Source organism: Mustela putorius, unplaced genomic scaffold, assembly GCF_011764305.1.
Source record: "Mustela putorius furo isolate JIRA1106 unplaced genomic scaffold, ASM1176430v1.1 tig00537248_pilon_pilon_pilon, whole genome shotgun sequence".
NCBI classification, from domain to species: Eukaryota; Metazoa; Chordata; class Mammalia; order Carnivora; family Mustelidae; genus Mustela; species Mustela putorius.
The window spans coordinates 4,951,468-4,978,362 of record NW_025422387.1 but is presented as its reverse complement, the minus strand read 5'-3'; the positions used below and the strand labels follow the sequence as shown (position 1 = coordinate 4,978,362).

Here is a 26,895-nt window from a genome sequence, read left to right as displayed (position 1 = left end):
GGCCCCGGGCGCGCGGCGGCTCCGGCTTTGTGTGTATGTGTGTGAGTGTGTGTGAGTGTGTGAGAGAGTGTGTGTGTGAGTGTGTGAGTGAGTGAGCGGGCGGGCGGGCGCGAGTGTGGCCGCCGCGGAGCGCGAGCAGGACCCGGCGGGCGCGCTCCCCCAGCCTCTCTCTCCCCGCCAGAACCATGTCGGGCAGGTCGGTTCGAGCCGAGACCAGGAGCCGCGCCAAAGATGATATCAAGAGGGTCATGGCGGCTATCGAGAAAGTGCGCAAATGGTAAGCGGAGGCGCCTGCTCGCTCGCTCGCCCGCCCGCCCGGCGCCGCGGCCGCCCCAGACCCCCGGAGCGCATACAAAAAGCCGGCGGGCGCCGCGCCGCGGGCCGGCCGCGGGCCCGGGAGTTGGAGCGGCGGGCGGCGCGCGAGCCGGGTCACCTGCGCGAGGCGGGGGCCGCGGCCGCTGCCCAGGTGCGCTCGCGCCTGTCGCCCACCTGGCGCGGTGGCGGCGGCGGCGGCAGCCTGGAGGCGGCGGGGCGCCCCGGGGCCGGGCGGCGGAGCGGCGGGCCGGCCCCGCCGCGGCGCTCGGCTCCCGGGAGGGGGGCTCGGGGCCGGCCCCAGAAGCCATTTCGTTTTGTGCAAGTCACATGAAAGCGGCTTCCCGCGCGCCGGGGCCGCGATGCCGGCGGCGGAGGGGAGAGCGCGAGCTCCATTGTGCAGGCACCGAGCGGGCCGCCGCCGTCTCCGTCTCCTCCCCGCGCGCCCCGGGCGGCGCTGCGCCGGCCCCCGCGCCCCTGCCCGCGCCGGGCCTCCCTCCCGCCTCCCTCCCCGGCTGGCTGGCTGGCTGGCTGGCTGGCTCGCTCGCTCGCTCCCCGCCTCCCAGGCCCGGCGCCCTCGAGTCTGCGGAGTTTGCAGAGCGCGAGCCGTTTAAATTTAGCGCTTTGGGCTGCCTGGAGCGAGGGCTCTCGGCGAGGAAGAAAGATGGGGGCGAGCGCGAGGAGGAAGCGCCGGGGCGGCCGCGGGCCCGGGGCGCCCGGCACCCCCGCCCAGCCCGTCCTGCCCCGCCGGCGCCCGCGCGCGGGGGTCGGCGGGCGAATCTTTTTGGCCAGAAACCGGTCCGCGGCCGAGTCTGCTTTTCCCAAAGCAGCAGCTCGTGTTTGTTTTGCCGAGAGAGCCGTTGTTTTTGTTCTCTGCGCGGGGGAGAGGAGATTCGGGGCCGGCCGTGCGTGTTCTTCGAGCTCACGCTGGAGTCTGTCCGGCGTGGCCTTGTTGTAATAGGACTGAACGCGTTCGCCGCCCGGTCGGGGTCTGGCTCCGAATCGGCCCACGGGCCAGGCCCCAGGCGCGAGCACATCGCCAGGTTGGGGCAGACTTGTTGAAAACTCCTGGCACCTTGATTTCAACTTTATTATTATTATTTTTTTTTTTTCCCACGGCTTCACCAGGGTCAGGGAGAGAGAGGAGCAGCCGCGACGATCTGGAGTGTCAGCCCCAGCGGGCTCATCCTGACCCTTTTATTTTAAAGACTGAATAAACGGGGTAGGCCCCTGGTGGGGTATGTTTGTGTTTAGGGGAGCTATTTCTTGAGTAATGCCTTGGTCTCTAAAAACCGCTGGGGGTAAGCCTGCAGCCTAGCCGTGTCACAAGTTAGCTGTCCTTTCTGAGTCAAACCCAACAAAAAAGGCAAGAGGAAAATCAATAAAGTCCACGTGCTTCCCGGCCTCCTATGGAAAGGGCTGTCTGCGGATGGCCGGATGCCCGGCCAAGGGCTGGGTTTGGCTCCAGTGGGACAAAGAATTTTCAGAACCGTGAGAAGGAGAGGCCTTCCAAAGTTGCGATCCGAGTTTTCGGGGCTGTGGGAGCTCCGGGGGGCGGTCCAACTGGAGCCATTTAAAAATGGCAGAAGCAGCAGCTGGGCCAAAACACACACAGGAAAACAAGCCTGCAGTCCTCTCTCCGGTGGGATTCCCAGAGGGAAGGCTGGGGTTGTCCCCTGCCTTAGTGCAGGGGCGAAAAAAGAACCAGTGTCTGGGCCCGAGACCCTTCTGTCAAGGCCTGGAGGTGAGAAACCGGCCAGGGGCAAGCTGCCTTTCTCTGTTCTGAGAGGCGTGGTGGGGCCTTCTGCTCCGGGTTCCCAGCAGGACGAGGCTGTGGCGCCCTGACAGCTGCCTCTCTGAGGCCAGTCTGCCAGCTGCTTTGCAGGGAGGCCAGATGGAGCTATGGGTTCTCTACCCTGGCGGTGGCAGAACAGGCAGCCTGGAGGCCCCCTCTGGCCTGGCCCAGGTTTGGGGGAAGGGTTTTCCTCCCTCCCTGTGTTTTAGGAAACAGGTCATGATAAAGACCTCAGGCTTCAGGATCTCAAGGCTGGGCTTCCAGTTCACTTCCTCGCTGTGACCTTGGGCAAACTGCTGAACTTCGTTCACCATGGCAGCCGTGGGTCTGGGGCTGCTTTCTCCCTCCTAGAACAAGATCACGTCCCCCAAAGCACCTGTTCCTGCAAACAGGAGCAGTCACTAAGGGTGTCCTTATTGTAAGGTGGGTGCCATAAAGTGTGTGTTTTGCTGTTTTTTTCCCCTGCTCCCCCTTTTTAAAAAAGATTTTATTTAAATATTTGACAGAGATCACAAGTAGGCAGAGAGGCAGGCAGAGAGATGGGGAAGCAGGCTCCCCGCTGAGTAGAGAGCCTGACACAGGGCTCGATCCCAGAGCCCCGAGATCATGAGCCGAAGGCAGAGGCTTAACCCTCTGAGCCACCCAGGCACCCCATTTTCTTGCCCCTTTTAAGCAAAAAAGACTTTGCCTCATTTTCAGGGTTTCCCCAGTTCCCAGAAGCCAGATCTCACTTTCACTGTACTTTTAGAATAGGCCTTCCAGTCAGTCCTTGAGGCTTTGGGTTGTTTATTAACTGTGTGGCCACCAACCATGCATTTCACTAGTGGCTGGGACATCAGGTTGCCAGATTTAGCTAATAAAATTACAGGACACCCAGTTAAATTTGAATTTCAGATAAACAGTGAAATAACGTTTTTAAAAATAAGTGATACATATGTATAAGTTTTAGTAGAAGTATGTCCCATGCAATATTTGGGACATACTCACACTAAACTGTGACAGATCTGAAATTCAAATTTAATTCAGCATCTTGTATTTTATCCGGAGGACAGAGGTGTCTGGCATACCATTTATCCTGTGGGTCTAGGGAAATATTTCTTCTCAGCTCTAGGGACCCCTAAAAATCTCCCCTCTGGCAACCCTTCCCTTCCCTCGTCCCCGGAAAAAGCCGGCAGTCAGCCGTGACCACCCCGTCCCTAGCTGCCAGCCGTTTTTCCTCCCTTGTCTGCTGTCCCAGCAAGGCAGGCTGGTAGGCTATGAGGCAGCCACAAGATGGCTGGAAGAAGAACAAAATGGTGGGCCCATTTTTGGGAAACTGGGCCAGGGTTAGGGGCCCCGTGTGGGTGGAGAAGAGCAGGGGAGGAGGGTCATGGGGTGGGAGACAAAGGCTTGAGCCACAAAGTAGGCTTAGGCCTGGGACCCCTGGGCCCTCGGTCTGAAGGGTCCCTCGGGGACTTACTGAAAGAGAGAGGCCTGCTCCCTGGAGACTTCCCACCCGTTCCTGAGGGAGGAGGAAGTTGGACCGTGTTTAGGGCCTCACCCCTTTTCGTTTGGGGGTATGCTCTCATCAGATGTAGGGCAGGTCAAGTGAGCCTGGGCCTAATTAAGACGACCCCAGCCATAGATAAGGCCTCCTCAGGTGTCACGGACTAGCCCTGGGAAGTGAATACAGAGTGAGGGTTTCATAGTGTCTCTGAGGGAGTCAGTGGGGCCCCCTTGGACGGTCTCCCTGGCTAGCCCTTGAACCTGGAACCAGGAAAACATTAGAAATTGACCATGGCCTGGAAAATCTGTGCCGGGTGTTTATGGTTTATATGGGAGCCTATGCTGGGGGCGGGGCGGTGCTGTTGGGGCTTTATTGCTACAGCTAGGACCCCCATTTGCCCTTCGTCCAGGAGCCCAGGTCTGGAGGGGAAGAGAGCGTACCTGAACTTGGGCCTGGCTGGTTACTGGGCGGGGGAGGGGCAGGGCAGGAACCCTACCGGTGTGCCCTCTGGCCACTGTGGGGCACAGTGAGGGGTGTGGCCTGCTGGCTGTGGTGAATCTGGGCCCGGTGCCTCCAGTGACCGGGTGAGTGCTAGGCGCTCTGAGAGAGCCCCGACTCCGCACACATGTGGGCCCCTCATGGCCACGGCACTGCCTTTGTGAGAGTCGTTAAGAATCTGGGTTTTTCTGTGGGGTCTTCGTTTTTCTTCTTAAAGTTTGGCAATTGATTCAAATGTTAAAAAAAACTAATATGCGGACCAGACCAACATACCTGGGGGCCTCTCGTTTGCCATCCCAGTAAGTACGGCCGAATCCCGTCGGTGAGAGCCAGGGCGGCGTGTGTTCCGGGATGATGGGTTTGGGGAACTGGCAGGAACTCTGCCATTTCCCTGAGCCCTTGTGTGTGTTGTTTGCCAGGGAGCTGCCAGCTTGAGGAGTCACCCAGAGCCCACGGGTCATGTCTGTGAATCCCTTCTTGTCCTCCCTGGTGCTTGCTCTGACTTCCTGCCCGCGCCCCAGGGCCTTGTCTCCCTGCGTGGCTGCTGCGCAGAGGTGGGGTTCTCAAGTGCCTTTCCCTATGTCCTAGAGCCCCTCAGTGTCCGGTAGAAATGCAGATGAAGAAAGGTTTCTAATCCTTGGGGTGAACCGGCGTGGGGGGGGGGAACTCAGGCCAAGGGGTCACCAGCTGGGACAAAGGGAGGTGCGAGAACCCGGCTGCAGGCCGCCCATGGGTTGCAGACCGCCAGCCACTCTGGGAAGCACGTGCAGCTTGAGGCTTCATCTTGGCGCACCTGCTGGCGGCAGAGCCCAGATCTGGCACACTTTCTGCCTTGAGACTTGTCCTGTGTTTTGCAAGTCAATTACTTTTGTTTTTGTTTTTGTTTTTAACACAACCAGACCTCGGATTTGCTGGCCTGCTGGGGCCCTAGCCTGTGGAAGCCGGTTGAGAGATTTTGAGTAGTGAGTGCCTTTGGCCATTTACGTAGGATGCTAGCAATTTGTGTTTCTTTGTCCAGCTTCTGTAACTGATGTGCTCTGTGGAATGATTTCTTAGTTTTTCACAGGGGGCAGAGTAGCAGAGAGTGGCTCTAGGTCAGAGCCCATGTCCAGTCCTCATTCTGCCTTGGACTAGCTGTGTGACCATGAACTAGTTACATAACCTCTCTGGACCTCTTGTTTCCCACCCATAAAGTGCTGTGACAGTAGGCTTATTGGGCAGTCTTTGGGCAAGAGGGCTTTATTGTAAATAAGGCACTTAGCAGATGTTGGCCTTCAGCACACGATGGCTATTATGGTTGTTGCTTTGTCACCAAGGTTGTTCCTTGGAACACTCCTGTCCCTTCCAGGTGCCTTCTGATTATTCAGAATGAAGGTGGGGAAGGACACGGGTACGGGTTGTCCATCCTGCCTCCAAGACGTGGGAGATGGGTGGGTGGTGACTTAGATACATGCCTTCACTTAATTCTTTCTGGGCTAAAGGGGCAGGGGTGGGAGTGGGAGAAGCTGCTCCTTAAGCAGTGTGGTGCGGAGACTTTGAATACGGGCCCTGGGGAGGATGGCTTCACCTTCTTTACGAGGGTTTCCTTATCTGTCAAATGGGGAGGGTGACTGTTCCTGCCACACAAGGTTATGGAAAGACGAGAGCAAGTGTATTTGGGAGCTTAGTACATAGAAGACAAGAGAAATAGTCCTAAAATAAGTAAAAGCCAGACTATGGCTGGTCGGGAATGTGTAGGATCTGAACAGGCAGTTTGGGGCATGGAGGTTTCTGTAGGTTGGGTTAGCTGGTTTCGAGTTTGCTTGGGTGCCCCGAACCCCCTGTTGGAAAGGGGTGCCAAGTGGCTGTAACGTGTCCCACCAGCCTGTGAAAGCCACCCCACCCCTGGAGGGAAGGTAGTCAGGTGCCTGGCAGCTCACAGAGGTGCTCTTGTGACATGTAAGTCTCGGTTTTGAAGGAACTCTTGTCACTAAACTTGTTGGGGGCTTCTGGCGGCTCTGTCACCTGTCCTAGGTGTGCGTCTGGCCCCGACATCCCGCTGTAAGTCCCTTGAATCAAGCAGCCACAAGAGATTCTTTGTGATCTCCCATTTCTGAGATGGCAGAGGCACCAAAGCCGGAGGGCCCCGGGGCCCAGATCCCTTCACTCGGAGGAACCCTCTTTGATGGCAGCCCCTCTGTTCCCCCCCACCGTCTCCCCAGGCACATCCTTCAAGGAATGGGGAGGCTTTTCCCACATGCTGTCTCCTGTCATCCTCACGGCGGCCCAGAGACTGATGACCCTCTGAGGTCTAACAGATGGGGAGACTGAGGTGTGGGTTAGTGAGTGACAGTCCTAGTCCCAGCAGCCCCGCTACTAGATCTAGAGTGATCCACAGCACCTTCCCTCAACCCCAAGCTGAGCAGCCCCCGTGTCGGAGCTGTTCCGAGGCAGTATGGCCCGTGTGCCCCGTGAGGGGTACTCAGGATTCTTCCCCAGAAACACCCTGGTAACGAGCTCTTCCTCATCTACAGGGAGAAGAAGTGGGTGACTGTGGGGGACACATCCCTGCGAATCTACAAGTGGGTCCCTGTGACAGAGCCAAAGGTGGATGATGTGAGTATGTGGGCCAGACGCCTGCGGTGGGGCCAGCCATCCGCGCTCCCTGTAGCACAGGTGGAAGGTGCTGTCCTCCGCTGGGGCCAACACCCCCTGGGAAGCAGAAGGACCCAGCTGACCTGGGTCCTCCTCCCCACTCATAGTCCAGCCCCAGTGTGGCCCTCAGGGAGCTGGGACATGTCCCCTGCAAGTCGTCTCTTCTGGGCAGAGAGCCCTAGAGCTTGCCAGTGGGGACATGCCTTAGTGCCCAGCCGAGCAGACCCTCCCCCATCCCTGTGGGGCCCCTGCTCCCGAGCCCCTGACGGTCTTGTCGGGTTGACTCTTTATCCCCTTTGTACAAGTGAGGGCACAGGCTCAGAGAGATGAGCCACTTCCCCGGAATCACACAGCAAGGGTCGGGTCTGTTTGACTCCAGAGCATGTGCTGTCTTTGCTGGTGGAGAGCCTTCCGGTGGCTGGAGCTGCTGGAGACCCCAGAGCTCAGGAACACAGCCCCTGCTGGGGCCCTGGGGTGGGGGGAAAGGGGGCCACCACCACTAGAGGGAGCTTCAGCAGCCGGGCCTGCTCTCCGGCGGGGACGCTGCCGCCCTCCATCGCGGGTAGTGTTTCAGTTTCGGGGCTCCTGGGCCATTTTACCCCCAAATACCCTAGGTCAGCTCCTCGTATTTCCAGTCAGCATCCAGAGCGGGCCCGCCGGCAGACCTTGGCGGGGGCTGTCCTCCCCCAGGAAGATGGCTCACGCTGAGCTGCTTGGACGGACGGTTCCATCTGCTCCTGGGGGGTTGTGGTCATGATCGGGGGCTTTCCGGGGAGCCATGAGGGCGAGGCCAAGCTTCCCCACCACCACCTGCCCTGACCTATCTCCGGCCTCCAGGCAGGGCCAAGGCTCCATTCTTGACCCTGTGATCACAAGCACAACGCTGGGCTGAGGACGTCTGTGTTTGTCCTTTCTGGTTCCGGCCTGGGCTCCTGCAGCCGCGAGGGCTGCGTTCCTCGGGGCCCGAGACCTAGCCTCTCGCGGCGGCTGGAGCTGGCCGCCCTGGAGGGGAGAGCAGGGTGCAGCCGGCTCCTCGGAGACCGCTCCCGGCTCTGGCCCCGTCTGCGCCTTGCATGTCATTAGGTGTTGTATAAACGACGGTGGCGTTTGAGAAGACATGGTCCCTGCTCTCAAGGAATTTATAATCTCGTTGGAAAGATAATTATAGAATAGCATGAAACAGACATCAGGAAAGTGCCAAAATGGATTGCGATCAAGGAGAAAGTGTAATATGTGGGCTGCCGGGAAGGTCAGGGCAGCTGCAGGCTGGGCAGAGAGGTAGAAGACAGGCGTCCCCCCGCCATTAACCTGTGACGTCAGACAAGTGACCCCAACTTGCTGGGCCCTAGTTCCCTTTTCTACACCTTGGAGCAGCATCAGCCAGTTCCTGGGGTTTCTGCAACAGTGTGAAGGCAGCACATGAAATGTGGAGAACTTAACCGAGGGCTGGGGAACCCGCGGCACTTGGAAAAATGCTAATTTGCCATTGTCTCTGAGCCTCCAAGATGTACAATATGGTGTTTCCCCCACCCCCTTTCCCTCTAGGGCTATGGGACCCACCCCCCCCCCCCCCCCCCGCTGAGCATCCAATCCTCTGGGAACAGAGGAGAAATGCAGGTCCCTGGGCCCCACCCCAGACGTCCGATTTGGAATCTGGTGGCTGTGGCCAGGAATCTGAATTGTGGGGGTGGGGGTAGCTTCTCATTTTTCTAAACACCCAATTACAACATAGTTGCACCATTTTTTTTTCCCCTTCATAACTCTTTTTTTTTAAAGGTTTTATTTATTTATTTGACAGAGAGAGATCACAAGTAGGCAGAGAGGCAGGCAGAGAGAGAGAGAGAGAGAGAGGGAGGGAGGAAGCAGGCTCCCCGCTGAGCAGAGAGCCCGATGCGGGACTCGATCCCAAGACCCTGAGATCATGACCTGAGCCGAAGGCAGAGGCTTAACCCACTGAGCCACCCAGGCGCCCCTCCCCTTCATAACTCTTGCAAGTTCTTTTCTTTCCTTTTTTTTTTTTTTTTAAGATTTTATTTATTTATTTATTTGAGAGAGGGAGAGAAAGAGAGCAAGAAAGTGCCAGCTGGTGGAAGAGGCAGAGGGAGAGGGAGAAGCAGGCTCCCCGCTGAGCAGGGAGCTGAGCAGGGAGCGTAAGATGTGGGGCTCCATCCCAGGACCCTGAGACCCGTGACCCGAGCTGAAGGCAGATGCCTAACCACTGAGCCACCCAGGCGCCCCAGGTTTTTTCTTTTAAATAGGGAAAGCAATTTACAAAATTCAGACGTTGCTTTAAAAACATTTTTTTTCCACTGAAGACAACGCACATGCCACAGAATTCACTCTTTTAAGGTGTACATGTCGGTGTTAGTATATTCACTGTCCTCTAGCCATTACTGCTCTAATTCCAGAACATTTTTACTACCCCCAAAAAGAAACCCTCACACCTGCTAGCAGTCCCTGCCCCACCAGCGCCGCGCTCCTGGAATCTACCCACTGACTCTCCAGCTCCAGAGGTGTCCATCCTCTTCAAATGCTACTTTTTTTCAGATACAAATATATATGTACCTATGTATGTACATCTTCTTGTAAATCTGCTTCCCGTCCTGTGTGCGCCCCCACGCCTCCCAGCTCCTTTCCCTGGAGCTGACCGGCATTTGTTCATCCTTCCAGAGAGCGTGCCCGCAGACACACGTGTGGACAGACACTCAAGTGTCCTTTCCTTTCCGTGAATAGTGGCCTTCCCTTCCCGTGTTCCGCACCTTCCTTCTGTCCATCCTGGAGATAGCTGAGATGTTCTAATATGCTGATGTTTCCGTAGATCATTCCGTATTGGTACACGAACTGCTGTCTTATTCTCAGTAATTACTGCATTACGTTACATGGCAAGGATGTAATTTAACGAGTCTTACCAGCAGACGTAGGTCATTTCCAACACGATTCTGTTCCATTTGTAAAAAACAAAACAGAAAAACAAATTGAACCGTACACAAAAGCATCCTCGTCATCCCTCCTCCTGGGGATGTCCCTCCTCGACTGGCTTTCCAGTGTGGTGCTGGGGGTCAGCTGACTGGTCTTTGAGAAAGGCAGCCACGGGGCCTGTAGGTAGTGGGAGTGTGTGACCTGTGTCTTCTCTGTCCCTCACCTGGCATCGCTGTACCTGTTTGCATGCCTGCTGGTGCCGCTCCCTCACCGACGGCAGGTTTCTGCCCAGCCCCAGAATTGTCCCTTCTGCAGGTGAGGCCCCTCATGGGACACATTCAAATGCAGGCCAAGGAGAGCCCTCGGGAGACTTGCAGGCTCCAAGGTGAACTGGCTGAATAAAATATTCCTGCCCCTCCCCCCCTCGCCACGGCTTGCTCGCAAATGCACACACAAGGTGGTGACTCGGTTTCTGCTCCGTTTTTCTCCTCCAGAAGAACAAGAACAAGAAAAAGGGCAAAGATGAGAAGTGTGGCTCCGAGGTGACCACGCCGGAGAACAGCTCCTCCCCGGGAATGATGGACATGCACGGTGAGCTCTCCCGCCAGGCCCTGGGCTGTGGCACAGCACGCGGTTTTTGTTCTCACTAGCAGGTTTGTGCACATTCCAGGCAAGGGTAGGAGGGCTGGGCAGCACCGGGAGGCCTCGGTGCCCAGGGGAAGGCTCAGCGGAGGGGAAGCTGTTCCCAGCACAGCAAGCCAAGAAACGTAAACCAAGCCAGAGACATAAAACCAGACCTTAACGAGCCCAGTGACACAACCCTCTGAGCCCAGTGACACAACCCTCATGGGGGTGACCTGTCAGCCCTTTGTGTGCTCAGGAGCATTTTGTGGGTCTACGATGTTTTTCCCTCCTAGGCCTGACTTGCCGTAAAAATGATGCTGTTTTCCATTTCCTATTTCGCTTTGGCTGCTGGGAAACTCCAGACTGGATTTCCACATCCCCGTTAATCACTGTGGAACCCAGGGACCTGACTTCCACAGTGACATCCTACCTTCCTTTGCCATTTTATTTCCAAAGTCCTAACCAGTGTCCCGCTGATGGAATCCAGGCTGGAGGCCTGCCTTAGCCAGTCTGGGGTTTTGACATGGCTTGCACTGAGTTCCCGTTTTACCTTGTTAACAGAGAGGACAGCCACACATCGTAAGGGCACTGGCTTCATGATAGGTATACACCCATGTAACCGGCCCAGGTCAAGATGGAAATGTGCCTGGCCACCCCCCGGTTATCTCCCCCTCACCCCGCCCCATGAGGAAGACTGCTCCCCGACTTCTGACCTAAAAGAGTCAAACATGAAATTTCTGTAACATTGAGTTTCCCTTATTTATAAACGAGGAAATCTGCATTTCTGCCATGCTTTGAGCAATCAGACCTAGAAACTCGGGGAGTGTGTTCCCCTCCAGGCAGCTATAGCTGTTCCTACAGACGGCTGTGATCACTCCAGGCTGAGCTGGGAGCCTGACGCGGGGCTCAATCCCAGGACCCCAGGACCATGACCCGAGCTGAAAGCAGACACCCAACCGACTGAGCCACGCAGGCGCCCCCTTCCCATTTCTTGATCCCAGTTTCAACGTCTTTTTCCTTTTGACCACCCAGGCCTTCTGTACAGCACGGTGGTATTAGATAAATAAGTACATCAAAAAGGAATCTCGGTTTGATTGCGTTTCTGCCCCTCTGGTTCCAGGGCTGCCTTGCTCTGGGGAAGGCATGCCAGGGAACTTTTCCATTTGCCCAGATAGACCCGTCTGGAAAACAGTCACAGTCTTGCCTATTGCTGGGCCGGCCTCAGAAAGCACGGAGGGGTCTTGCTGATCGTTCACGTGTCAAGAAAGCCCCTCGCTGACCGTGCAGTCCCATTTGAAACATGGAACACAATTGAACCAGGTGTTGGAGCTGGGATGTAATCTGCCCCCCTCCCCCACCCCCACAATGCTTAGATCCCTACCTGGCTCACAGGTGAGGGCCTTTTGGAGCAGAGGACAAGATCCCACCTGGGTTCACATCTGGCTCCCTAGGCCATCCCCCACTCCGGCTGTGTGATCCTGGACTAGTTTCTTAACATGTAACTGTCAGCTCTGGTTTCACTCTGCCCAGCGGGCACGGCAGTGCCCACTTCATAAGGTCCCTGTGTGTATTCCGTGAGAAAACCCCCTCGAAGCCCTTGGCATGTTAGAGGCTGACATTTAGGAGCTGTCACAATGCACCAAGCATCTTGCTAAGCGCATTCCATGCCTTATCTCATTTCATCCTAAAAACAAGCCCCGTTGTGCAGATGAGGAAGTGAGGGCTCGGGCAGGCGGCCGCCCCAGGATGCAGTCCGGCCCTGAGGTCCTGTGGAGGCTGAATCCCAGTGTGTGGCTGCCGGCCCGGACCCTGGCTCCTCTTCTCAGTATCCTTACATTTTAGCACAAGTGTGTGGCCAAGACCCTCATCCAGCCGCAGGGCACGGATGGCCAGGAAGAGGCAAGGAAAGATGCGGGCCTGGACAGGATTATCGGGAAGGCTCCCAGTGGGGCAGTGGACGTCTGTAGCCACCTTTTTCGAGTCTTGAGATTCTACTGACGTTGACTCAAATGCCAGGGTCATGTGGTTACCGGGTGACCAGGTTAGGCTCCAGCAACTAACTCGTTAAACATTAGTACTTGTTGTCATTAATTAACATAACTCGGTGCTGGGACCTATGGGTCAGGCCTCTGCCTTGTACACACATGCACACATAGCTTGGTGTAGGAAGGAAGTTTAGATTTTCTTAAAAGGCAAATCAGGAGAGTGCACTATTTTTTTTTTTTTTTTTGACAGAGAGATCACAAGTAGGCAGAGACAGGCAGAGAGAGAGGGAAGCAGGCTCCCTGCCGAGCAGAGAGCTGAACGTGAGGCTGGATCCCAGGACCCTAAGATCACAACCTGAGCCAAAGGCAGAGGGTTAACCCATTGAGCCACCCAGGCGCCCCCCCCCTTTTTTTTAAAGTCCCAGAATTCACAAGAGGATCTTCCGTGTAACTAGTACACTTAGAATAAGGTGCAGTTTCCCTGGCTGGGACCATGGGACTGCCTGATGCCTCCTTGGCAGATTGAATCTGGATTTTTTGGGGCAGAGCTGCTTGAGCAAGGGGTTCTGCTGCTCAGAGCCTCAGTGTCCCCCTCTGGAAACGAGGGAGGTGACAGCACCCACCCGGCAGGCCGTCGGGAGGATGAAGCAGATGACTAGGGCGGTTTTTGCCCAAGTGCCAGCAGGCAGTAGGGCCCAGGACATGTGGGCCTGCTGCTCCGTGTCTCCTCCTCGTTCTGTTTCACAAAAGTGGCCTTGGTCCCAGGTGTGCAGCGTGGCCGGGAGAAGCAGGGTGCTGATACTTCTGAAATCGCCACTTGGGTATCTGCAACCTCACATGATTCTCTGTGCCGAAGACAGGGTCCAGTGCTGGGCAGTATGTGCCCCCTGGACCCCCAGCCCTGCCACCAGCTCAACCACGAAGGCGTGGCTCCAGTTACTTCTCTTTTTTTCTCTGTATTGTGAAAAATCTCGTAATTGAGAGCAGTGGGAAGGCTAGTGGGATGAACTGCATACGCCCTGGGTTTTCACTCACACGCCATGTTTGCCTCATCTTTTTTTTTAATGGGTTAAGTTTTTTAATTGAAATGCAGTTTATGTATAAAAACAGCTCTCGAGTGTTCAGTTCAGGGAATTCTGACAGTTGTAGGCAGTCTGGGCAGAACTGTTTTAAAGTAAGTTTCCCTGCATTGTGTTTTAAGTCCGCAGCTAAACCCTTCAGCACACGTCACTAATAAATGACATTTCTATACACCGCTGTGCTGTTTTCACTCCTAATTAAAGTAACTGTTATTCCCTTGTATCTTCTAAATCCCAGACTATATTCCGATTCCCTGGTTGTTCCAAAATGTCCCTTATAAGCTGACACATTCAAAATAGAACAGAAATAATTTTTTACATGTCCTTAATTTAGCTGTTAATTCTCTTAAATTTCTTCATAACAATATTCCCTGCTTCTCTCTCCCTTCTGCCTCCCCCTCTCTCTCTCTGTTTTCTTTAATTGTTCTGACTTGAGGAGCCTGGGCCAACTGTCCTGTGAAATAGCATCCTACTTTCTGTTCACATGTTCTCTCCCTCTTTTATTTTGTATCAAGTGGAAGGTGGTCTAGACGCTTGATCAGAGCAGTGGGATGTTCTTGGCAATGCTGTCTCGTGGACAAATCTGGCTGCTTCACCCAGAAAGGCCTCAGATGTCCCCTGAAGACTTGAAATGTGGGAGGCCACTGTGTGTCGCTGCTGCCCCCCCGACCCAGGGCTGAGCCAGCGGGGGGCATTCAGGCAGACTCCCAGAAGCTTTCTCCTTGCAGGACCTGTGGAATGGCCCCTGGTGGCTCATCTCCAAGGTCTGGAGGGCGGGGATGTGTCTCCTTCCCTGAGAGAGGGTCCCGTGGGCTGCTGGCAGAGAGGCTTGGGGAGGCTGGGCCCCCAACCCCCCCTTCCTCAGTAGCTGTGGGATTTCAGCCTCTGGTTCTCTCCCCACCCCCATCCCCCCGTGCAGATGATAACAGCAACCAGAGCTCCATAGCAGACGCCTCCCCAATCAAACAGGAGAACAGCAGTAACTCAAGCCCTGCTCCAGAGCCCAACTCAGCCGTGCCCGGCGAAGGCACTGACGCCAAGGCAGACGAGGCCCAGGCCGACGGGAAGGAGCTTCCTGGGACCGAAGGTACGTGCCCGCAGGGGCATGGTCCTCCGTGCGGTTGGTTGACAGGTGTCTGGGAGGCCCTGCCACATGCTGAAGGTCACAGTAAAAGGTCACCGTAGAAGAAGGATAATGCCTAGACTAGCTCATCTTCTTATGGAACAATTTAAAAATCTGGCAGTCTAGTGTTGGGAAGATAAGCTCCCTGGTAAACTATTGTAAGAAAGAGGAATGGAGAGTCTTGGTGAATTATGGGGAGCATTTCTATTTTAAATAGGGCGGCCAGGGAAGGCCTCACTGAGAAGGTGACATTAAAACAGATTAGGCTAAAATTAGGTAAGGGAGCAAACCCTATGGAAAAGGGGGAGAGAAGCACTGTTAGGGGAGGGAATGGGTAATGCAAAGGTAATGCAAAGGCCCTGAGGCAGGAGTGCTCTCAGTGGCTAGGGAAGGGCAGATGAGGGGTTCGCAAAGTGAGATGAGGTCAGAAGAGGCCAGACCTTAAGTGTAGGTGGCTCTTATGTCCCTAAACAGGCCCTTGCTTCTGTGTCAAGGGAGGCAGGAACCATTGGGATTGACTGCCATGGTCTGGAGGACTGCTTTGAATGCTGTGATTGAGAACACGTAGTCGGGCTAAGGCTCGTGTGTCCGGGGCGGGAGCAGACGAGGTGGTAAGAAGCAGTCTGGTTGTGGAAGACGTATATGCACCGGATCTGTATTGTTTTGGTTTATTTTTGTCTATTTTGAGATCTCTGGATTCTTGAACAAGAAAATTTTGAAACGTACAGAAAAATGAACAGGGTGCTCTCCCTCGTGTGTCAGCTGAATTTGGCATTTATTTGTTTGTTTTGTTTTGTCTCTAAATATTGGGGGGGGGCATTTGAAGGTTACTATAGATCTTAAAACGTTTTGTCCCTGAACACGTCAGCACACGTCTCTTAGAAATAAGAATGTGTTCTTACATCATCACAAGTACCGTCATTACACCTGAGAAGACGGGCCCCTAGTTCTTGCTGATAATCTCGAGGTGGATTTTGAAGGTTCCGAGGCGGAGGATGTGTTGGCAGGTGGCACCTGGCCTGAGCGGGGGCTAGAGGGTGACCCCTAGCATCTGGGGGGATGGCCTTGCCAGCATCTGTGAAGGGAGGAGGAGGAAGAGGCCAGTGGTGTGGGGGATGCTGCACACAGCCACGCTGAGCATGAGGTCGGGCTGCTGGGCCGCTTACCCCGCGGGGACGATGGCTGGCCTGGAGTCCAGGCTTCCCTGTGCTTGGAGAGGGACTGGGACGGGTCTTCATGGGAGGAAGGCCTCTCTCTGCTGTGGCATCCGCTGGAACCCCAGAGGTCACAGACCAGATCCAGCGCAGGGCATGTGGCTGTGGCCACGGGCCTGGTGCAGTTTTTATTTTTAATTTGAATTGGATGTCAGAACTTTAAAATTAAACAGTTGCACTTAAAATAAGATTGATTTCCACCTTGTCTTAAGAAAATCAGAAGATCGGCGATACCGGCTCTGCGTTTCCAGGGAGCGGCAACCGGTCGAAGCAGAGATGTGGCTTCCGGGGAGGGTGAACAGCCGGACATCTGCCGACTGCCGCACTCCCTGCTGCTCCCTGTTGTCCTTCTGACACCGAGGCCCAAGAGTCCTGGCCCTGTGTCACTCTGCGATCACTGTTGCTTTCCTTATTACTCATTTATTTATTTTTTTAAAGATTTTATTTATTAGCGAGAGAAAGCACAAGCAGGGGGAGTGGCAGGCTCTCCCCCGAGCAGGTTGGAGGTTGTCTAGGCTGTCTCGATCCCAGGACCCGAGCAGAAGGCAGTCTCTTAACCGACCAAGCCCCTCAGGCGCCCCCTTATTACTCATATAAAGGAAAAATTGCTCTGTTTTTTAAACATGTTTCTCTATCAAAAATGGACAAGCAAAAGCCTGAGAGGTTGGGGGAATCCATATTTCTCTGAGGAACAGACTATTCCTTCAGGGCTTTTCTTTTTTTCCCCCTTACCTGGGTCTGAGGCTTGAGCAGCCCTGGTGACACCTTCATGGCACTGCCTGGCCCTAAAGGGGGCTTTTGCGTTTGTGGGCAGTGCCATGAGAGGCCGTAGGAGAAGGGGGAGGTGCTGGCTGACTTGGGCTTCAAGGCTGAGCAGGGATAGGAGGGAACGAACAGTGCAGGCACGAGGGACCGGGGCCAGTGCCTGGGGACGTGTGGGGAAAGGGGCGAGCCAGCCAGGCGGGAGGGTCTCAGGTGCTCAGTGCAGCACCCCCTTTGTGAGCCGGAAGCGGAAGGCGGCTCATGTGCCAGGTAGGCCTGGGGGAGGGGCAGGCTAGGGCGCGGGCGACCCCACCCATGGGGAACAACCCAGGTGTTAGGACGTAGACGGGAGGGCCGCCAAGCCAGAGCCTCGAGTGTCCCCCCTCCCCACCCCCAGAGAACCGCTGTCGAGTCTAGTGCGGCAGTCTTGAGGTAGTCTGCGCACCTAGAAGGATCTAGATGAGAGTATAACCTCCTTTTTTTAGACTACTTCCCTTAACAGTCACCATGGAGATTGCTTCGTGTTGGGACGTCAGGTTTGTCTCACTCTCTTTACCAGGTTCGTACTCTTCAGGGGCAGGAACGGGTCGTCATTTATTTAAACAGTCCCCACCCTGACGATCATTCCATCATTCCGGCTTTTTCCATCTTTTCTCCCCACACGTGACCCTGCAGGGAGTCTCGTCCACGCCGTCCACGCCTCCTTTTATCTGCGCTCAGGTGCGCTGGCGCCGCGGGCGGAGGGACTGTGTGCTCAGTCAGAGGTGAGGCGGACCCCACTGTTCTCCTCCCGGGCCGTGGCCCGCAGAGCTTCTCGGCCTCTGTGCGGCTGGCCCTCGGGGCCCGAGGGTCTCGCCTGTGGGGCCGGACTGTGTGTGGCCGGACGTAGAGAGGCCTCCCTGGGTTCTCCCCGCCAGCTGCTGGGAGCGAGCCCCACCCCCGCCCCGGGTGTGACACAGAATATTTTTGGAGGCTACCAAATGTCCCCCTGAGGGGCAGAATCGTTGTCCGTGGGGAGCCGCTGTAGGAGAAGCTTGGACGAGGGCCTTCCGGGTGAGCGTCCTCTCCTGTCCCCACAGGGGCCCCCAGTGTCGTCCTGCTCTTGGGGCTCTGCGGGCAGTGGGTGGTGGAACCAGGGGGCTGGGACCAGGAACAGGACGAGCTGTCACATCTGGGCTGACACTTGCTGGCCGTGTGGCCTTGGGCTGGTGGCGTCACCTCCTGTGAGCTTTCCTGTTTCCTTATTTATAAAATGAGGCAAACGAAAGTTGCCTCCTGCATCAGTCCCTGAAGGGAGCGGGGCAGGAAGGAAGCAGAAGCGTTCACCCAGGCCGGAGCCCCGCGTGAGCGAGGGGAGGTCACCACACCTGTCGGGCCAGGTGTGCACACATCCCGGCTCCTTCCCTGTCCTACGTGCCTTCTCCCTCATGGCTTCCTTGCCTCGGGGCTGCATCTCCTTCTCCCTAACAGCCAGTTAAAGCGCAACTGCAGAAATTGCTTCTTGGGTCGCTGGTTCCAGAACCATTTTGGTAACTATAAGCCCCCTGCCCCCCTCCACCACCAAAAGCTTTACCGGTCCAGGCCGGAACCACACGAGGGTCCTCTTTTGGCGACCCCAGGTCACTGGGCCTGCACAGTTGCGCAGCATTGCTCGAGGGAGGGGGAGGCCCCACGGGAAAGGCGCGAAGGCCTCCCAGGTGGGGCCGTGCAGCCTGCGGGACAGGGTGGGTTAGTCACCAGCTGTTGACCTTGCTTTGAACTTGTTTACTGCTGAGTGAGTTCAGGGAATGACATAATGTCCTAACTCGCTGGACTAAATTTAGGCCCTAGGAAAATAATTTCCCCTGGGTGAGTTCCAGCACCAGCGCTAGGAGAATCAGGCCCTTGCACCGAGCCCTTGCGTGCTCCTTAAGGCCAGTTCCCGCTGAGCTCTCGGCCGGGCCGGGGGTCAGCATGACTCTCTGGATGGTTGGCCATGATTTCTGAGCCTCCGTGTCCAGCCTGCAGAGCTCACTGTAGGGCAGAGAAGGGAGGCCAAAAGAGGGCAAAAACAATTCAAAGTTGGCTAAAGCAGACATCCATTATGAGCTAGAACATGACATTAATGTGGATTTCTTCCTTTTTTAAAAAATTGAGATGAAATTCACCTCTCTCTGGCTCCAAACCATTTCCATCATGCCCAAAGGAAACTCTGTGCCCATAAACTGTCACTTCCCCCTTCCCCCTTCCCCAAACCCCGGCATCTGCCTGTCTGTTTTCTATCTGTGTGGCTTTGCCTGTTCTGGGTGTTTCGTAGAAGTGGGTGTATAGTATGTGGCCTTTTGTGTCTGGCTTCTTTCGCATGGGATCATGTTTTCGGGGTTCCTCCGCGTGATGGCAGGTGCTGCTCCCTCCTTCCTATCTGTGACTCTGTAATACTGCACTGTGTGGACTGTGCCCCTACCATGTTTTGTCGTTTGACGCATTTGTTAATTTGCATTTGGGCTGTTTCCATCTTTTGGCTCTTTTGGCTCTTTCATCCCCCTCTCTTGGGATGTGTGCACACTCTTAGTACTGCCGTGCACACTGGTGTACAAATACGAGTGTGAGAACGTATTTCCCGTTCTTTTGGGTCTCTCCCTGATGGTGGAGGAGCTGGGTTGTACAGGGATTCTGTGTTTAACTTAACCTAAGAGAGGCACCTGGTTGGACCAGTCAGTAGACTGTGTGACTCCGGATCTCGGGATTGTGAGTTGGAACCCCACACACAGGGTGTAGAAATTCCTTAAGTAAATAAATTTTTAAAAAGGTAAAACAAAATATTAAAGAACTGCCGGGTTTATAGGGAGTGTGTCCTAGGTACAGTTAGTCCCCCCTGGGGTTATTTTGTTCCTTGAGTACTTCCCCTGTCATTCCTTTTAAGTCCTCACCGTAACTCCACAGGGTGGCTGTTGTCAACCCTGATGACCTGTAGGCCTCCCAGAGGAAACAAGCGGCAGAGGAATGACAGGAGGGGAACTCCGGTCTGTCTCTAAACCCTAGGTCCCCCAGGTCGCAGGTTGTAGGCAGAGTCCAGCCCTGGAGAGGGCGGACCCCTGAGCCTCCCTGTGGCAGCAGGAACACCCAGCTCAGGCCCTGGCCGGGTGGTGGGTTTCCGAGTGCTGCCCTCAGGATATCAGGGCTGCTGGGGTTTGGGGAGTCAGAGTATGTGTTAAGAGCAGCTCACCGGGGATGGACATGCTGGGATATCAGCCTCCTTGAGAGAGGGAGCTCTTACACCTCCTTCCTGCCCTGCTCCCCAGCACCTCTGCTCCCCTCTGGCTTCAGGCCATGGGGTGCTGCTGACTTGGTTCCCATCTTTCTGTATTGCTTGCTCCCTTTAAAAGTTAAGCCTGTAGGGGCGCCTGGGTGGCTCAGTGGTTGGGCCGCTGCCTTCGGCTCAGGTCATGATCTCAAGGTCCTGGAGTTGAGCCCCGGATCGGGCTCTCTGCTCAGCAGGGAGCCTGCTTCCTCCTCTCTCTCTCTCTCTCTGCCTGCCTCTCTGCCTGCTTGTGATCTCTCTCTGTCAAATAAATAAATAAAATCTTTAAAAAAAAAAAAGTTAAGCCTGTAGATAGATAGATAGATTGATTGATTTTTTTTTTTCTTTTCTGCCTCAGGAACTCCAGAAAGTGAGGCATTCCTGAGTCTTCTAGTGCCCTTTGAAAAAAATAAGGGTGACGGGTGTTGTTGGGGCCTCGAGTGCAAGCAGAGTGGGGCCCTGGGCAAGATGTCACTGCTCCCACCGTGAGCTCTGTGGCTTAGTGCCCAAAATAAGCGTCAGGTACAAACACGGCTGCCTCCTCGCCCACAGCCGCACGGCCTCATAAGGACAGCTGTGGCCCGCTGCCTCCTTCTGCTAGAGGACCGTGCTGGGGAGGGGAGCAGAGAGACCGATGCATAAGAAATGGCCCGACTGACTGGCAAAACAGGATTCATAAATAAGTGATTGCCTGTTGGAAGCCGTGCAGCCATCTTGTCCACTCTTGTGTTTAGAGAATTTTTAAAAGACGTGAGAATGTTTTCCAAAATTCTGTGTGATCTCTATTTGGGGAGAGCAGAGAATGATATGCACGTAGAGGGGGGGAACATCTGGAGAGATGAAAATAAATCCTCTGAGATGTTAGGAAATCAATCCTCCGAAATGTTAGTGGGATGTAGTTGTGGGTGGGGTGAGATAATCAGTGATTCTAACTTTATTTGTTCCTGTGTTTTCTGTTTCCGTGCAATCGTCAGTCATGGCTCTGATGATCAGGAAGATACCCACGTTATTAAGAGAAATGTCTACAAAGGGGCAGTTTACCTCTCTGGGCTCCCCAGGTGGAGGACGCGGGGCTCCGGGATGGAAAAGGGAGGAGTCAGCAGCCATGATGGTCGGGGTGCGTTGTGCCCACCAGAGGGCGCCAGCCGCACGCGGCACAAAGCGTGGAGCGGCCCCTAAACTGTCCTGCCTCTCAGGGCACACGGCTGGTGGTGGGTGTGCAGGCAAGGGTTGGGGGCCCCAGGGCTGCTTAGGACAACGCCCCAAGAGAGGCTTCCCAAGCGCCCCGGCTCGCTGCAGGCCCGGCAGTCCGCCTGGCCACAAAACTCCCCAGTTCCAGGTATTTTTAGTAATGGGTCCATCTGGCTCCACATCTCACGTGTCTGAAAACAGCTTCTGTCATCCCGCTTCCCCTCAGATGCTTCTGACGAGCAGAATTCGCAGTCTTCAGTGGAAAACTCGGTGAACAGTTCAGAGAAAGTGGAGCGGCAGCCATCTGGAGACGCGGGTCTGGCTGCGGAGATGTCGGCAGCCTCTCAGGTACCTCGATCAAGGTCTCAGAGGGGCAGCCAGATCAGCCAGGAGCCCATTGGGGTGTCAGGGGTACGTTGAAAGGTATTTTGTTATTTTGTTCCGTTGTTTTCCGCTTGGAAGACTGGCATTCGCCTGCATTCGATGAGCGGGAGCCGTGAGTGTCCCGGGCCCCAACCCTCAGGGAGCAGGGTGTAGGAAGAGGAGGCAGCCCTTATCCCAGCCTCAGCTTTGTCACTTTGTCACAAACGTCTTGCCTGCTCTCGTGCCCCAGAGTCAACTTCCTTCAGCGCAGGGACGATACGTCTTCAGAATCCTGAACGCCAGATAACTCGTCCTTTGGAATTTTGCAACTGACTGCACCACCCCCTTGCTTGGACCTCATTCTGGGTCACCCCCTCTGTCAGCATCTGGTCTGTGCAGGAGCAGGTGGCCAGTAGCTAATAACAAACATCCTGAGTTCGAATCCCAGCTCCTTCACTTGGCATAACTGAGCGTCCCTGTCTGCAGCTGCCAGACTGGGACCCCAGAACTCTCTTGGGGTCAGGGCACATGGGATGAGAGAATGTGGCGAACACACGGTGTGGGGCCGGACACGGATGCCTCAGGTGCCGTGTCTGTGGATTTTCACCGTCTACCTTCTGTGCTCACCTAAGATGAGTGGGGACTCCGAGGTGTTGAAACTTGAACTAATAAGAGTATAGTCTGGTCCCTCCGGAGAACGTGATGGGAAGTGGCCATAGAAAGACTGGAAGGGTCCAGGCTGCAGCAGGAGTTGGTCTGCGCTGTGCAGAGCCTTGACTCAGGCCTCCCGCAGGGGGCCATGCCTCCGGGACTCTAAGGTCTAACTCCCCTTGGCTCTGCAGCCCCTCCTCCTGCAGAGCCCACCTCCAAAGGCCCAAAGACACGGAAAGAGCGTTGATGGAAGGTGTGTTTGCAGTGGTAGGAAGCAGGCCTCAACCTACGTCTGTTCAAAGGGGACTGCTTAAATTAACCGGGGGTCATGGATCAAACAGGTCAGTATGCAGCTGTTATAAAGCGTGTGGCTGACCCAGGTACAGACTGACCAGAAAGAAATAGCCTCCTGATGTGAAATGAGAAAAGCAAGACCTAGAACCTCAGGCACAGCTGGAGCCCATTAGATTAAAAATCAGAGCCTCCTGTGTAGTGTATAAAGACAGGACATCTGCTCGGGTCTCCTGGCCTCCTGAACTCGTTGGACGAAAGGTTAGCTTGAACCTTTGATCCGTGCCCTGGGGGCATCTAGTAGCCCCCGCCCGGCCCCAGATATCTGAAAGGTACAGGGATCTCCCATTCTCACAAGCGCCCCTCCTCCGCTCCCATTTCCGGGGGACCCAGACCTGGAACGGAGCCTCTTCCACTGTTCTCAGGGCACACGGACACAGATATTCATCCACAGAGCTTAGGTTTGTGGGCAAGGTGGAGGGTACCATACAGCTGCGCAAGCAACTTGACACTGACATTTGGCCATTTCTGTATTTAAAAAAAAAAAAAGCTACCCCAGCCTCCTAAGAGGAGCAGAACTCCGGCTCTTCTCCCCTGTTAGACTGTCCTGAGCTCGTACGCCCCTCTTGGTCCCCCTTCCCTTTCTCGTCCACTCCCACGCTCCCCCATCCAAGTGCTCTGCAGAACCAGAGAACCTTCTCGCCAACAGGACCCAGCGTCCTCTGAAGGCGCAGTACCCGCTTTCTCCCGTTGCGTCTGTATCGGGCTTCTGTTGCTTTTGGAATGAGAACCGAGGAGAGCACAGAAGCAGTTCTTCGGGCCTCCTTGTGATGCCGGCTCTCGGGGTCTGTCACTAGAAACTCCCACACAGTCCCCATCAGGCCCCGAGGGCTCCCTTAAACATATGTTGCGCACCCACTGGGGGGGGGGGCTGTGTCAGAATCTAGGGACCCAGGGTGAGCCGGAGATGGGTCCCTCCCCGCCATCATGGGGCTCACCGTGGGGTGGGGGGCAGGAAGAGACACAGCCAGGTTTGGCAGCCATAGGCGGGTTACGAGGTTATAACGCGCGCTGTGGAAGAACCCACATGAGGCTGGAGGGGCTTGACGGTAGAGCATTCTTCGGGCTGGTGTAGGCACAGACACAGGCTAGGAGTGGGAATTTGAAGGTGGAGAAAAAGAGGGCCATGAGGGCAGGCTTTCTGGGCCGGGCCTGGAGACAGGAGCAAGCCTGAGGAACAAAAGGGAGGCCAGGGTGGCTGGGGCCTAGCGGACGAGGAAGAGAACGGGCAGGCGAGGCACTGAGGACTGAGGTAGGCGCGGGCTGGGTGCTGGGCCTTCTCAACCTGGCGAGGAGTTGGGATTTTGCTCTGGAGGCAGTGGGAAAGGATCCTCGGGTTGTATGTTCTGTGTATGGTTGCTGTTTTGGGATTTCTCGAACCGTGTGGAAGGCTGGGTCAGGAGACTGTGGGAGCAGGGTGCGGCTTTGTCTGGGCAGACGGGGCGGGCACGGCTGCGGGCAGAGGGGAGGGGGGCGGGCCCAAGGGTATTTGGAGATGGAGTTGGTGGGACTCGCTGATAGGTGGGGTGTGGGAGCGGGCGGAGGAACCGGGGCCACTGGGGTGCTGTCAGCTTGATCCTGGGCGCGCGTGGGGTCAAGACAGACTTGGTTAGGGGCCGTCGGTGTGCGTAGCCATCAGCTGCTCTTGGGTGATGGGTCAGGCGGAGATGCCTGTGTGGGAAAATCAGGGTGCCGGAGTGATTTCCCTACCTTTCTGGGCCACGGGATGTCGGAATGTGGTCACAGCTAATGGGCTTTTCCTCAGAGTAACACGCGTGTGCGTTCACCAAACACAGAGTATTGGGGGAGCCGCTGACCACAGGGCAAGGTCGGACTAGGCCTTCGAGCTTGGAGAGGTCCACTCGGAGCTCGTGCATAGATGACTACTCTGGCAATTCATGACAGACTAGAAGGTCGATAATGGGGAGACCTGCCCGGGGCTGGGGTGGGGAAGGGGCCGGGGGCGCTTAGAGGCACATGCTTGGAAGAGGGAAGCCACCGTGGTGGGGACAGGCAGGCCCGGGTGTCACAGGGCTTGGTGAACGGGGGACGCAGGGTCGGAACTGTGAGTTCGAACCACAGAGGCTGGTGCTCCGTTTCCTCCCCGGTCGGCCTTCAGCCTCACGGCCGGCCTCGCCTGCCTTCCTGGCGTGGTAACCCGCACCCTATCTTCTTCTCCCCCAAGGATTTGGAAGGAGTGCCCCCCTCGAAGAAGATGAAACTGGAGACCTCGCAACAGAACTCTGAGGAGATGTAGACCCTGCGTTCGGTCCTGCTGTCCACGCCCACGGGGGAGACACCTGCAGGCTGAATCCCAGAACGGCTTCACCTGCGCGGATCCTCTGGGGCGCGGACAGAACTACAAACTTTCCAAGTTTACCAAGTGCAAATCCAAGAAAACCCAGAACAGCGTAACTTCTCAGACACTGAAGAACTTTTCTGCTGTGAAGCAAAACACTCGGGTGTTGGAGGGACTGTCCTTGGGAAGGCGGGGTCGACCGCTCAGGAGTGTCTGCACACTGTCTCTGAAGCCAAGATTACATTTGTGTTGCTGCTGTATTGTTTTGTGTCCCCGCCCCCGCCCCAACCTCTCTATTTAACGATATAAGCTATTCGAGGGTCGTACCGATCAGGGAATCGGTTCTCGTCCGGGCTTTTCACTGTTCGCCCGATTCCTTCCGCTTTCTTTTTTTGTGCCTTGTGCCCTTGAGGTGACCTCTGGCATGTTTTCCTGGTTGTTTTGCATCTCCCTTTGCAAAGTGCCCTCGGTTTTGTCCGGGCAGCCGGGGCCACCGTCCTCACACCTCTCCCCTCCCTGACCCGGGACTTCAGCTGGACGGAGCAGGCAGGGAGGAGGGGCTGGAGGCCTCGCACGAGCAGGACCTCCTTGACCGCCCGGTTTGCCGGTGTGGGGGTGTCGGGCGTGCCCTGGGCCCTGGGTCCTGGGTCCAAGGTCCGAGGAGTCTCGGATGTCGGAGCGCTGTCCCCAAGGGCTGGCTTCGGGATGTTCTCTCTCACTTCCTCGGGGCATCTGAGGCCGGTGTTTCCAAGCCCACCGTGGCCCAGACGGACACACAGAACCCTTCGACCGCTCTGACACGCGCACCCTCTACCCCGACCACACCGCTTTCTCCCACACCTCCGAAGACGAAATGGCTTCTGTGGCTGATTGCAGGACTGTCTCCTTAGGACGCTAAAAGGGCCGAGGGGACGGGGAGCCAACGGCAGGAAGAGCCGGTGCTGAACTTTCTCTCATAGGATGTTGCCTGGATTTCAAATCCGCAGGAACCTGCTACCCTCTGCCTCCCCAGCTTCACTTGGCAACGCTCCCTGCGCCCCGGGGAGGCAAAAACTACGAAGTGTTCTGACCCTCAGAGCCGGCAGTCAGATGGCCTCCTGCTCCCAGGATGCACGGACGGTCCCCACGGGGGAGCTGACCCTGGCGATTGGGCCTCAAAGGCCAGAACAAGGCACCAGAGAGTGGAATTCTCTGCACGCCTCCCGAAGGGGGCGACCGAAGCCCCTCCTCGCCTCGGTCCTCTGCCTGTGCTGGGACACCTTCCTCTCACTAAAATGGAGATGCCTCCTTGGACAAACTGCCTGATTGTTTGGTTCTGAGGCCTGGTTTGCTCTTAATTCCTAGATGGACTCCACGGACCTTAACCCTTTTCCTGAGCTTTCTTTACTGCACTGGAGTTCCAACTCCCTTTGAGTTGAGTGAGGGGGTGGGCGGGTGGGGGGGAGGGGGGTTGCTTTTGTTTTGTGGTTTTTTTTGTTGTTGTTGTTGTTTTGTTCTTTTTCGTTTTGCTGATTGGTGCATATCCAGGTACTACCTTCGAGACCTTTGACGTGGGGCTCTCTCTCCTGACCACCATGGAAAGTGTCTGCCAGTTCCTGAGGGTGGGCTCTCCCTTGTTTCTAAGGGAGCCAATCTGTTTCCTGCACTTCAAGAAGAATCAAAATGTTCCTGAATTTCAAATACCTCATGCAAAATGGTCTCCTGGAATAAGGGAAAAAAAAAAAAACAACAAAAAACAAAACACAAACTTTGAAAATCTTAATGTTGAAGTTCGCAATGCCGAAAGGTTTCTGTCTTAAGAAAAAAAAAAAAGAAAAAAACCCTTATCAGTTTTGCCCCTCAGGCAGTCCGCTCCATGCAGAACCCCGTTCTGCCGTTACCTCTCACGTATCTCCAGGCGGCTTTACCTCCAGGGCCTCTAAAGCTAGAGTAACTTTTTTTTTCTTTGCAGCGAAACTCCATTTTGATGAAAGATGAATTTGGATATTTATTTCCTTTCTTTTTGGGAAATGAGAGGTTAGAAGCAAAACAGCTGAAGGAGAATCACACGCATCCACAGACCCCACACGGCAGCCAGGCCCCCGCGCCTCCCCCTCCCCTGCATGGGGGTCCCCTTCCGGTTGTGGTGGCCTCTCTGGACAGGCAAGGGGAGTCAAGGCCGTTGAGGTTGAAGACGACATCCGCGACACCGAGGCTGTCATTTGTTTTTCTCTGAAGTGCCTGAAGGTAGGAAGAGGCCCGTGGCTGGGACCCACTGGGCCCCTGTGCCCCCGCCGCGGCGGCCCTGCACTCATCACTGGCCGGGAAGGCCTTCCACGCGGGACGGTGA

The 26,895-nt window shown here is 55.7% G+C and overlaps 1 protein-coding gene across 2 annotated transcripts; it reads left to right on the top strand.

Moving 5' to 3' along the window:
* On the top strand, positions 1–26,328 carry BCL7A (BAF chromatin remodeling complex subunit BCL7A). 2 transcript variants are annotated; one of them, XM_045073605.1, is made up of 6 exons: positions 1–277; positions 6,605–6,686; positions 10,139–10,235; positions 14,252–14,419; positions 21,129–21,313; positions 24,453–26,328. In XM_045073605.1, the coding sequence occupies exons 1-6, from the start codon at positions 186–188 to the stop codon at positions 24,522–24,524; spliced, it is 696 nt and encodes a 231-aa protein (XP_044929540.1). In that variant the 5' UTR covers positions 1–185; the 3' UTR covers positions 24,525–26,328. The 2 variants fall into 2 exon arrangements, with proteins under 2 accessions (XP_044929540.1, XP_044929541.1); XM_045073606.1 differs by having other exon boundaries at positions 11–277; positions 21,129–21,250.
* Positions 26,329–26,895: the final 567 nt, after the last annotated feature.

Bases quoted from the DNA above. Each gene is read 5' to 3' on its own strand.
- BCL7A (XM_045073605.1), top strand. From the start codon at position 186: ATGTCGGGCAGGTCGGTTCGAGCCGAGACCAGGAGCCGCGCCAAAGAT. The intron at 278-6,604 runs GTAAGCGGAGGC...CCTCATCTACAG, and splicing joins ATCGAGAAAGTGCGCAAATG to GGAGAAGAAGTGGGTGACTG. The intron at 21,314-24,452 runs GTACGTTGAAAG...TTCTCCCCCAAG, and splicing joins AGCCCATTGGGGTGTCAGGG to GATTTGGAAGGAGTGCCCCC.